This window comes from Schistocerca nitens, chromosome 1 (genome assembly GCF_023898315.1).
Source record: "Schistocerca nitens isolate TAMUIC-IGC-003100 chromosome 1, iqSchNite1.1, whole genome shotgun sequence".
In the NCBI taxonomy this organism is placed as follows: Eukaryota; Metazoa; Arthropoda; class Insecta; order Orthoptera; family Acrididae; genus Schistocerca; species Schistocerca nitens.
In genome coordinates, this window is record NC_064614.1 from 259989076 (window position 1) to 260002423 (window position 13348).

General features: G+C 44.6%; 1 protein-coding gene across 2 annotated transcripts in view; it reads right to left on the reverse strand.

The window, feature by feature from the left end:
- Positions 1–13348, reverse strand: part of LOC126235343 (deformed epidermal autoregulatory factor 1) — a 67794-nt gene that overhangs the window by 39768 nt on the left and 14678 nt on the right. For both annotated transcript variants that reach the window (XM_049944073.1, XM_049944067.1), the window contains exon 3: positions 4078–4239. In XM_049944073.1, the coding sequence (XP_049800030.1) occupies positions 4078–4239 (162 nt within the window). The remainder of the gene's footprint in view (positions 1–4077; positions 4240–13348) is intronic.

Consider the following 13348-nt stretch of genomic DNA (forward strand, 5'->3'; position numbering starts at 1 on the left):
TCAAAGTTATGAACCTAGGAGCTGGTAAGCCTTTAGTAAAAATGTCTGCAATCTGGTCCTTCAAATGTACATGCTCAGCAGTGAAGCTGACACACAAAGTTATATTTAATGTTGATGTGCTTCAACCGACAATGCTCCCATTTCTTCCGTAGCCATATACAGGAGTGATTATCCTAAAATAGACAAATTGGTAGATGGAGTGGAATTTGCATGTCATCCAGTAAGTATTTCAGGCAGCGTATCTCAGAGCAGTTGTTGCCTGAGCTACATATTCCGCCTCTGTAAAAGACAAAACATTAGTCTGTCTCTTCGTTGCCTAACCGACAATATTTCCAAACAACTGTAACAGATAATCAGGGGTAGATCTTGCATCTTCCTTTTTGTTATAGTTTGCATCAAGATAGGACGGAAGAGCTTCCCAATTCCCTCTTCCATAATGTAGTTTCACATCGTTCTCAAGCATCCCCAGAGTTGTTCTGATGGATTGTTTTGGTATGTGCTTAAGAAGTTGACCACAGAATACGAATCAGGCCCTGTTGCTGTCATTGCAGCACTGTCAAGCAGCCAATAAACTCTCAGCATCACTTATTGATCCTTTTTCCTTCCTTTTTTTCCAGTTTAACTTTCATAGGTGTCTTGACCGTGTTACAATCTTTCATGTCTAATCATTTTAGCAAGCTATGCCAATATGACGTTTGGTCAATCGCAATGACTTTTTTCCCTTTTTAATTAAACTTGGCCACGAGTGGATGCTCATGTAAAGTTTTTTCGAGATGGCAACTGAAGTGGAAAAATAGCTTATCCCATTATTTAATGGAAAAAATGTTGGCAATTGGAAATTAAGGATGGAAACTCTTCAAGGAACTGGAACTTTTACCATTTGTGCAAGCAAATTATCTCACAAAGTTGGAATTTGTGGACACAGAGGCAGACACGCAGTTTGTCACAAAAGGAAAGGCGACCAAGTTGACTAAACAAGACAGGAAATTTAAGTCTTATCTTATACAATGCAATGCTGACAGTTACTTGGAATATGCGATTTATGGACATTTCTGTGCCATACATTTGAGAGAAAAGGAATCACAAGTCAACTTCTGTTAAGAAAACAGTTAACTAAGAAATTCAGTGCAATGAATGATATGCTAGTTCATCACTTTCTTATGTCTGATTAATTTATTTGGTATTTACTTTTGACTGGAGCTACTCTCTAAAAAACTGACATCATATGCTCCTGTGAAGGTCATTCCAAAAGTAATGCCTCCTATTAATCTGTGGTGGCTTTGGATGTTCACACCAGATGTCAGTGCAGTGCTAATGCTTGAACCTTCCTCTCATTTGCAGGTGGTTCTGTTGTTCTGCAGTTGTTGGTGCCAGAAGTTGAGTGTTCCAAAATGGAGTCCAATATAAATGCATGTATAAAACAGCAATGTGTGAATTCCTCACTGCTGAAGAAATTGCGCTGACTGAAATCCATCAACACTTGCTAAAGGTTTATGGAGATGATACACTAGACATGAGCAATGAGAGGCAATGGGTACGGCATTTTCAAGGCGGTGAAAAGGGTGTGTAGGCAAGCCATGACCCAGTCTACCCTGCACAGCTGTCATCCCTTGCAATGAAGAGCGTCTTTATCAACTCATCCATGCTGATCAGCAGATAATGAGCAGAGAATTGTTTGCAAAGCTGAACGTCAGATGTAATGCCTTGCAAACAATGTTGGAATATCTTTGTTACCACCAAGTCTGTGTTAGATGGATCCCATGGATGCTTACAGAAGATCAAGAAAAATTCACTGAATGGAAATTTGTCAAGACCCAATGGAACAATATTAAGCTGCAGGTGACAATTTTTTGAATAGCATCGTCACCCGAGGTGAGACATGGTGTTACCATTAAGTGCTAGAATCCAAAAGTGTCCATGGAATGGTGACATGCGGATTCTCCATCAAAGAAGAAATTCAAGACGCACCTACATGCAGGCAAAGTTATGTGCACAGTCTTCTGGAATAGCCAGGGATGGTTCTTTTGGATGTACTGGGGCTTGGAGAAACTATAAATTCAGCACACTATAAGACGACACTGATTACGCTGAAAGCCAGAATTTCCAGGGTGCGGCCAGAAAAAGACGACTAACTTTCACCAACATTATTATAACACCAGGTCACACACCAGTTTTGAGACCAAGCAACTCATCGCAATAATCAGTTGGACTGCTTTACCACATCCACCACAGTGTCAATTTAGTGCCTTCAGACTTCCATCTCATAGGGCCTCTGAAAGGTGGACACAAACATTTTCAAGATGCAGATGCTGCTGTCAAAGCTGTAAGGAAGTGGCTAGCCTCAGCTAGTTCTGATTTTTAGAAGTGTGGCATGCAGGCTCTGGTTCATCATTGGCAAAAGTGCATAACAAATGGTGGTGAACATGTAGAAAAATGACATGTCTGTAGTTGAAATATTGCTCTATTTAGCTGCGCTGTTGTGTATCTCCTTTAGTTTTGATAAACAAAAATAGGCAGCATTACTTTCAGAACGCCCCTCGTATTTTCAAAAATACCTGCAAAATACAATGTAGTGGTCACTGCAATCAAAATGCCAATGAAAGACTTGACACTCAGCTTCGTGAAAAATAAGCTATTGGATGATGAGTACGTTGAATGGAGTGGTCGGGAAAAATAAAAAATGAAGATATACCACCCCCCTACAGCATTTCAGACTCAATTGTATCAGAAAAAAGATTTGACAAATGCCAGTAAAAAAGATCAAGGAACTTCAGGGAGCTTATTCAACTTAGCATAGCATTGTTGTGGAAACCCTAGTCACAAAAGGGCTAACTGAAGTGTTAAGTTACCAAAAAAGAACTCTAGGACCAGCAATTCAGTGGTTGTGGTTAACATCAAAGAGGAAGATTGATCGTTTTAAAACGGAGGCCCATAACCTGTTGAATTTTCAATTTCTTGTCCTTAAATAATACTCACAAAATTTTAGACTATTATTACTTGGTTTTATTAAACTGAAAAATAACTGAAGACAATTGAGCACGAATAATGATGGCAGCAAATGTGCTCCAAGTTATTTATGTAAATCACAGAAAAAATAATTGAAACTGCACTCTCAACAATTATATGATACATTTTTCTCATCCTTTGAACTCATGAACTCACTTTCTGTTGCAAATGCAAATTCTGGTGGTCATAGATGCTACGAGAAATGTGCCAAACCAGATAATTTTTCCCCCATGTAGCACCACTAATGGGAAGCACTAGAAAATCAAGAGTTCCGATGGTACCAATTTAAAACAAATTTTACAACTTTACTGACTCCTAATAATCTTTTTCATGGACTTATTTGTAAGTTACTTGCATGTCCTGCAAGTTGGAGATATTCCAAGGAAATAATTTTTACTGAACATATTTCATCATTCCGATTCGAACTGCATACACCTTTTGAAGGATTTATTGCAATAAGCATGTAAATCTAGCAAATTTGGCTGAGAGAAGATGAGGATAACATTATGATGTCAATTTTATTACTCATACTCTCATCACTAGATGCAAGTGAATAATCATTCCAATATTTTCTAATCACTGGACTGAATTGTGGTAGTGGTGGTTTCAGATGCTGGTAACTGAAGTTTTCAGACATCAAAGGTTTAGATCATTTTCAGACAGGTGACTCAACTTTATGGAGATGATTGCATATCTCTCATAAAAACTAATTCCACAAGTACAAAAATTATTTTTGGCTGATAACATGCCATTATCTCTAGCAAGTTTAAACATATATTGATGAGGATGCAAAAGATAAATAAATAAAATAGTTGTTTCATAGCTTTTACATGCACATGATCACTTTTACTTTTGTTCACGATGGTCAGCATTACCTCTGACAATTGTGGATTCCTTTGAATTTTAGTTGTATGAAGATTTAACAGTTTCACCTCAAAGCAATAAAAGAACATGATGCACATTTCAAGAAGGAAGGAATGAAACTTTAACAATCTTGTTGAAATTAGCCACTACTCAAATAAGAGGGAGGAAAACTATGTTTATCAACCATTACATATCACAATGACTTACCTTACACCTAACAGGAAGAATAGGCATATTAGCAGATTCTGTCCAGGATGTTTGAGGCATCTCTCGCATTGCCAATCCATTAGCCTGTGTTGTAGGAGTTTGTTGTTCATCAACCACAGGATCACTCTGAATAACAATGTGTGCTGCTTTAAGCTCGCCATTCTGAAATTGAGTGCCTTTCTCAGTAAATATTCAATAGATTTAAGCAATACAGAATACTAATACTTATAATATCATTTCTGTTAATTTTAAAACAAAATCAATATAATAAGTACCCATTTTTTTCAGAAATGGACTACTACATTATAATGCTATATTTAAAAAGATAAAAATCAAGTAACAAACATACCTACAGAAAAAGAATTCTATACTAGATGTCAGTACTGCATAGCAGACTGGTGAGAAAGACAAAATATGAAGAAATTCTTTAAATTATAGATACCTGGAAATACATTTTCTTGTTTTCCTTTTTGAACTGGTGTCTCATCTCTCATTACTTAGCAAGCAATAAAAAAAAAAAAAAAAAATTGGAGAATAAATAACTAGTAGTGACTTAGTGCCTGCCAGGGTTTCAAGAACAATCAAATAAGATTGAACAGAATGCTTCGTGGATTTTTTTTATCACCAGTCTTCTGACTGGTTTGATGCGGCCCACCACGAGTTCCACTCCTGTTTGGTTTTGGTTTTGTTTTACTTTAAGGCACAAAAAACAACTGGGGTCATACGCGCCCAAGTCAAAACTATAGAACACGAAGACAGAGATAAGTTAAAAATGACTATATGTCAGTCCCAATTGACATAATAGAAGACAACTAAAAACAGACATGTGGAAAAAGGGCTAAAAAGACACCAAACAGAAACGGAGGTCCAAAATTAAAAGGCCTTTGCCATACTGCTTTGTCAGATAAAAAGTAAAAAGCGTTCGACAGCCTGCAAGTCATTTGCTAAAACAGCCAATAAATCAGACGGCAAACCCAAATGGGAATGTAAACAGTTAAAAAAAATAGGCATTCCATCAGGAAGTGGTTGACAGTTAAAACTTTGGCAGAATATGTACAAAGTGATGGGGTAGCGCCACTTGGCAAATGACTATGGGTAAAAAGGCAGTGCCCAATATGCAGCCTAGTTGAAATGACCTCCAGCGGGAGGGCCGAAATGAGGTCATCCAAGCCGCTGGGAGAGGCTTAATAAGCCGGAGCTTATTCCCGTGAAGGGAGGGCCATTGGCGATGCCAAAGGGACACCACCTCCTGATAGACAGCAACACAGATATCATCAGAAGAAATATAGGTACTCCCAGGCCAAGGTAAGAGGACTACAGCCTTGGCAGTGTCAGCAGCCTTATTTCCTGGCAGACCGACATGACCAGGAACCCATAGAAACATCACACTGGCTCCATCAAGAGTGACAAGTGACAGTTTTCCTGGACCCGCTGCACTAAGGGATGGGCAGTGTACAGCACAAATGGACTTTACAGGGCGCCGAGTGAGTCTGAGCAGAGGACACAATTGAAAAGGCTATGTTGCCGGATTTACTGGTTTGATATAAGGCGAAGAGTTCAGCTGCAAATATTGATCAGTGTGCCAGAGGCCGATATTGAAAGACACGGGTGCCAATGATGAAACACACCTGACCCACAATCTGTCAAAGTCATCAGTATATACAAAGGTACTATCATGACTTTCCATGCAAAGGTCGTGAAAATGAAGGCGATAGACCGAGGCTGGAGTAGTGTCCTTAGGAAGCGAATGAAGGCCAATTTTAACATGGGTTGCTTCACAAAGCCAAGGTGATGGTTGGTTGGTTTGGGGAAGGAGACCAGACAGCGTGGTCATCGGTCTCATCGGAGTAGGGAAGGAAGTCGGCCGTGCCCTTTCAGAGTAACCATCCCGGCATTTGCCTGGAGTGATTTAGGGAAATCACGGAAAACCTAAATCAGGATGGCCGGACGCGGGATTGAACCGTCGTCCTCCCGAATGCGAGTCCAGTGTCTTACCACTGCGCCACCTCGCTCGGTAAAGCCAAGGTGATTAAGGGTTAACACCCACCAGGAAAGCTGCTGGTAGTGTGAAGTTAAGTTGTTGTAGCAAGTGTCAAAAGCAGACTACAGGAGGTAACAGATAACTGATAATCAAAGGAGTCAAAGGAGGAGGCACAGGATGGGTGGTCACGCATGGCAGACAACAGCATGCATATAGATTGAGATTTTCACTGTGCAGCGGAGTGTGCGCTGGTATGAAACTTCCTGGCAGATTAAAACTGTGTGCCGGTCCAAGACTTGAACTCAGGACAGGTCCCAAGTTTGAGTCTCGGTCTGGCGCACAATTTTAATCTGCCAGTAAGTTTCATCATGCATATATGCAGAGGAGAAAGTGACAGCAGTAGTACAGGGGTAGTTCAGCAGCTTCAGCATACAGACTCTCAATCGGGCTAGTGTAAAAAGGCGCCCATAGCCAAATGGATGCCACGATGATGGATAGTGTTGAGACAGCATAAGAGGGATGGGTATGCAGACGCATAAACAAAGCACCCATAGTCTAGTCTAGAATGGACAAGGAACCGATACAAACGGAGGAGGGTGGTTCAATCGGCACCCAAGGAAGTACCATTGAGGACATATAGGACATTGAGGAACCGCATACAGCGGGCTGCCTGGTAAGACACATGGGAGGTTCAAGAGTGTTTCCTATTGAGCCAAAGGAATATCGTAGTTTCAACAAACGAAAGAGCAACAGGCTCAAGATGTAAAGATAGTGGGAGAAACCACTTGTGTCACCAGAAATTCATACAGATGGTTTTGTCTGTGGAAAATCTGAACCCACTGTCGATGCCCCAGGAGTAAAGACGATCAAGACGTCGCTGAAGACACCGCTCAGTGAGACAGTTCCATGGAAAACTGCAATAGATGGCAAAATAGTCAACAAAAAGAGAGCCGGAGATGCCCAGCGGGAGACAGGCCATTACAGGGTTAATGGTGATAGCAAAGAGGAAGACACTCAGGACGGAACCCTTAGGCACACCATTTTCCTGGACAAATGGTGTCCGACAAGGCAGAACCCACACACACCTTGAAAACTATCTTAAAAATGCCTGAAGGAAACTGGCAGGCAGCCACGGAAGCCCCACATGTAAAGATTACGGAGGATACCAGTTCTCCAGCAGCTGTTGTAGGCCTTCTCCAAATCAAAAACACTGCCACAGTCTGGGATTGCCACAGAAACTCATTTATGACATGGGTGGACAAAATAACAAGATGGTCAACTGCAGAACACCACACACTAAATCCACACTGTGCATTCGTCAGTAAATTGCGAGACTAGTAGCTGGTAAGAGGGATGGAGCAGTATCTAGAAGGAAGGTTTCTGTCCTTAATGGGCATAGGTATGAGTATGACAGTGGCATCATGCAAAATGTGCCCTCTGCCCAGATGTGGTTGTACGTGTTAAGCAGAAAGTGTTTGCCCACAAGAGAAAGGTGGTGCAACATCTGAATGCGGATGGTGTCTGGCTGTGGGGCGGAGGATCGAGATGAACTGAGAACACGATCTAGCTCCCTCGTAGTATAGGTGGCATTGTAGAACTCACTATTTGGAGAAGAGAAGGGTATCGCCTGAGCCGCCTCCGCTAGTTTCCAATGGAGGAAGGCAGGGTTATAGTGGGAAGAGCTCGGAACTTCAGCAAAATGGTGGCCCAAGGTGTTGGAGATCGGAATAGGGTCCACAATAACATCGTCTGCTGTCAGGCCGGAAAATGGGGAATGGATCTTGGTCCCAGAGAGCTGTCTGAGTTTGGCCCACACGATATAGGAAGGGATGGAGCTGTTAAAAGAACTAATGAATGAAATCCAGCTAGCTCTTTTGCTATCCTGAAGAATGCAACAACACTTTGCACATATCTGTTTATGCAGTCTTCCATTATAAGGTGACATTTAAAACTGCGGAGAGCAAGTTTCCGTGCTCTAATTGCATCGCAGCATGCCTCAGTCTACCAAGGGTCTGGGAGATGACGTGGTAAAAATGAAGAGCTAGGAATGGAACATTCTGCAACAGTAAGGATAATGTTTGCGAGATATTCCATCTGGTCACCACAACTGGGAAAATCTTGTTCAAAGGTCGCCAGGGCGGACTAAAGCCACCAGTCAGCCTTGATAAGCTGCCATTTGGGCACGCACATGGATTGGGTAGAAGTCAGCAAATGGATAGGACACAGGAAATGGTCGCTCGTGTAGGTGTCAGAACAGACCACTCAAGACAATGGGCAAGCTGGGCAGTGCAAAAGGATGGGTCCAAATGGGAATAGGTGTGCGAAGAGTCAGAAAGGAAAGTGGGTGCTCCGGTGTTAAGGCAGAAGAGGTTAAGATGATCTGCACCTCTGATAGATCCTGGGAGAACCCCAAAGGAGATAATGCGCATTAAAGTTACCGAGTGTAGCTGCTAATAAGCTGAAGGAAGTCTGCCCTGGTGACATCGAATGACGGAGGGACATAAATGGTACAGAGGGAGTCAGGTGGGGAAGGAAAAGGCGAACTGCAGCAGCTTTAAGAGGGGTAGTCAGGGAGATGGGTTGACTATGAATGTCATCCAGTATAAAAACCATGATGGCCCCATGAGATGGAATGCCAACCTCAGGGGGAAGGTCGAAATGAATTTGTAAGTAATGTGAAAGCTCAAAGCAGTCGTGATGGCACAATTCCATTTCCTGAGGCAGAGTACAAGGGGATGCTAAAAGCAGCCATAAATCCTCTTTATGGGACCGAAGGCTGAGAACATTCCATTGGTGGACAGTCATGAGGAGGAAGAAATGTAGGGGTGTCAACTGAGGCTGCTGAGTGACAGCCAGTGTGGAGTTGCCACTACAGGGCACAGAAGCAGGAGGATCCTGCTCCATGAGGTCCACAGAAGCATCGGCTTGCTTGTGCAGTCAGTCTGTGGAGTCCAACAATGAAAACAGTTCATGGTGTGCACCGGCGATATGGAGGCTGGCCAAGCTAATGTACCACGTGGCGGCACCATCAAAGAGGATCTTAGAGTTGGCGAAGGAGAAGACTGTTTGCCTTTGGTGGACTTCTATGAGCCTTTCTGGTTAGGGGAAGACTCGGGTGGTGTTTGGTTGGAGGGAGGGATGAAGTCTACACAGGAGTACTACTCCTGTTCTTTCCAGCCTACCAGTTATGTAGCTGGTGGCTTTACCCCTTGAGGCGAGAGTGTGACAGTTTGTTGCGCAGCTGGACGGAGCGGGGAGGGGGAATGGTGACGATGATACCTTGACACTAGGCGATTTCACAACCTCAGAGCCGAACTTAAGGTCGCATGTCTGTGTGGCCATGTCCTTCATGAAGCTAGGGGGTAACGAACAGAACTACAGGTGTCAGACGGGAGAACACAGGGTTTGTGACTAGCCACTAATTTGCTAGCAACTGGGTAAGGTACTTTTTCCTTTATCCAAATCTTTTGGACAGCCTGCTCATCAAGATACACAGGACACTCCAGAGAGGAGGCAGCACAGCCACCATTGCAGTTGGTACAGCGGGGAGGAGGAGGCAGACAATCACCTTTATGTTTGTTTTGGTTTTAGGGCACAAAACTGCTATGGTCATTAGCGCCCGGTCCGTGACTTAGGAAATAGTAAAAAACCGAAAAATGGAAACCAGCAGCAATGGGAACGAAACTCAAAGAATTGGAGAAACTAAAAGCAGAAGGAAAGCTTAAAAATCCACTACAGAAAGGGGTTGGTTGTCCCCAGAAAGAACTTCAAATGACTGACGTCATTTCACTGGCACTAATAAACTCGAGAACACGATCGGCCGAGCGCGAGCCATCTGCTAAAATTGACGATATATCAGGCGACAGCTGTAGATGGGCGCGTAACGGAGTAAAATAGGAGCACTCAATTAAAAGGTGTCTTACCGTCCACAGCTGAGAGCAGTAGGGACAGAGTGGGGGAGGATCGCCGCTTAAAAGATGTCCATGGCTAAAAAGACAGTGCCCTATCCGGAGTCTAGTTAAAATTACCTCCTCCCGCCGACGCGTTCGGGAGGAAGAGGTCCAAGCACAAGGAAGAGCTTTCACGTCCCGCAATTTATTATGGGGAAGTGTCGACCAATGTGCGTGCCATAAAAAAACAACACGACGACATAAAATGCTCCGTAGATCAGCGAAGGGAATCGATTGAATAGCTGGCCGAAGAAGAGAGACTGCAGCCTTGGCCGCTATATCGGCCGCCTCATTTCCAAAGATACCAACGTGTCCCAGGAGCCAGAGGAACGCCACCGAGACGCCCCCCAGGTGGAGCAAGCGCAGACAGTCCTGAATCCGGTGGACCAAAGGGTGGACAGAGTAAAGAGCTTGGAGACTGAGGAGAGAGCTGAGAGAATCTGAACAGATAACATACTGTACCCGCTGATGGCGGCAGATGTAGTGGACAGCCTGGAGAACAGCGTAAAGCTCCGCAGTATAAACCGAACACTGGTCGGGAAGCCTAAATTGATTTGGGGTGTTGCCAACAATATAGGCACTTCCTACACCAAACGATGTTTTTGAGCCATCAGTGTAAATAAATGTGGCTTCCTTCATTTGTGCACAGAGCAGAAAATGTGCGACGATAAACAAGTGAAGGGGTACCATCCTTGGGAAACTGACAAAGGTCACGGAGCAGGCAGATCTGGGGATGGAGCCAAGGCAGTGCTGTACCCCAAGTTGTCAAGAAGGTTTTAGGAAAGTGGAAGGAAAGAGAATGGAGCAGTTGACAGAAGCGGACTCCTGGTGGTAGTAGGGAGGAGGGGCGGCCTGCATACCCTACATCAAAGGAGGCGTCGAAAAAATGTCATGGGCTGGATTAGCAGGCATGGAAGACAGATGGCTAGCATAACGACTCATAAGGACTGCTCGCCGATTGGACAGCGGAGGTTCAGTGGTCTCAGCATAAAGGCTTTCCACAGGGCTGGTGTAAAAACCTCCAGACACTAAACGTAGTCCACGGTGGTGGATAGAGTCGAGACGCCGAATAATAGACGGCCGAGCAGAGGAGTAGACTATGCTTCCATAGTCCAATTTCGAGCGCACTATGGCGCGATAGAGGCGGAGAAGGACCACTCGGTCCGCTCCCCAGGAGGTACCATTCAGGACACGGAGGGTGTTGAGGGATCGCAGACAGTGAACCGAAAGATAGGAAACGTGGGAGGACCAGCACAGTTTTCTGTCAAACATAAGACCCAAGAATTTAGCGACGTCCGAAAACGGAAGGTTGACAGGTCCTAGATGTAAGGAGGGTGCAAGAAACTCCTTACGTCGCCAAAAATTAACACAAACGGTCTCACTGGGAGAAAAATGGAAGCCGGTTTCGATGCTCCAAGAGTGGAGGCGATCGAGACAGCCTTTAAGACGTCTTTCAAGAAGGCTGGTCCGTTGAGAGCTGTAGTAGATCGCAAAATCGTCCACAAAGAGGGAGCCCGAGACATCAGGACGGAGACAATCCATAATTGGATTTATGGCAATGGCAAACAGTACAACACTTAGCACGGAGCCCTGGGGTACCCCGTTTTCTTGGGAGAAAGTACGGAGAGAGTAGTGTTCACCCGCACTCTAAATGTGCGCTCTGCCATAAATTCGCGAAGAAAAAGGGGCAGCTGACCTCGAAAGCCCCAAAAGAACAGTGTGCGGAGGATGCCTGTCCTCCAACAGGTATCTTATGCTCTCTCCAGATAAAAAAATATTGCTACTGTTTGGCGTTTCCGGAGAAAATTGTTCATGATGCAAGTGGAGAGAGCAACAAGATGGTCAACTGCAGAACGATTCTTTCGGAATCCGCATTGGGCAGGTGTTAAAAGACTGCGGGACTCCAGCCACCAAGCTAAACGACAATTCACCATACGCTCCAAAACCTTACATACACTACTCGTGAGAGAAATGGGGCGATAGATAGAGGGGAAATGTTTGTCCTTTCCAGGTTTCGGAACAGGAACGACGATAGCTTCCCCCCATCGTCTGGGAAAAGTACTGTCAGTCCAAATTCGATTATAAAGGCGAAGGAGGTAACACAGACTATGGGTTGATAAATGCAGTAACATTTGGATGTGGATACCATCCGGTCCTGGGGCGGAGGAGCAAGAAGAAGAGAGTGCATGTTGGAGTTCCCGCATGGAGAAAACAGTATTGTAGCTTTCGCGATTTTGAGAGGAGAAAGGAAGAGGTCGCACTTCCGCGCACGTTTCTTCGGGAGAAACGCTCGCAGGTAATTTGAAGAGCTCAAAATCTCAGCAAAGTGCTGACCCAAAGAGTTAGAAATTGCGACGGGGTCCACTAATGTATCATGCGCAACAGTGAGCCCAGAGACCGGGGAGAAACTAGGCGCGCCTGATAACCGTCTAAGCCGACACCAAACTTCCGAGGAGGGAGTGAAGGTGTTAAATGAGCTAATAAAGAATTTCCAGCTTGCCTTCTTGCTATCGCGGATACGCGACTGCATCGTGCACGGAACTGCTTATAGCGGATACAGTTGGCCAAAGTAGGATGGTGGCGAAAAACGCGAAGAGCACGTCGCCGCTCACATATTGCGTCACGGCATGCCTCATTCCACCAAGGAACTGGGGGGGGCGCCGGAGCAATTCGGAGGTGCGTGGTATTTAACGTTCCGCAGCTGTAAGAATAACGTCAGTAATATGTGTGACCTCATCTTCGACGCTAGGAAAGTGACTGTAATCGAATGTCGCTAGAGACGAGGACAAGGATGTGGAGATCCCCAAAGCGGGTGGTGGGCATTGAAGTCCCCAACCAGCAAATAGGGGGGTGTAATCTGACCAAGAAGATGAAGGACATCAGCTCGTGCCATTGGTGTGGACGATGGAATGTATATAGTACAAAGAGAAAAGGTATATCCAGAAAGGGAAAGACAGACAGCGACAGCTTGGAAGGAAGTGTTTAAGGGGATTGGGTGATAATGGAGAGTATCATGGAGAAGAATCACGAGTCCTCCATGGGCTGGAGTGCCTTCAACAGAGGGGAGATCAAATCGAACAGACTGAAAATGGGGGAAAACAAAGCGGTCATGGGGGCGCAGCATTGTCTCCTGAAAACAGAAGATGACCGGCGAGTAGGATCGTAAGAGGATCGACAATTCATCCCAATTGGCTCGAATGCTGCGGATATTCCAGTGGATAATGGACATAGGGTGAACAGAAAATGGAGGAATGTGACCAAGGTTGCCGTTAACTCAACGACTGCTCAGCATGGAATGGCAGTCAGCCGAAGGCAGAAGATCCTGATCCATAGGTTGTTC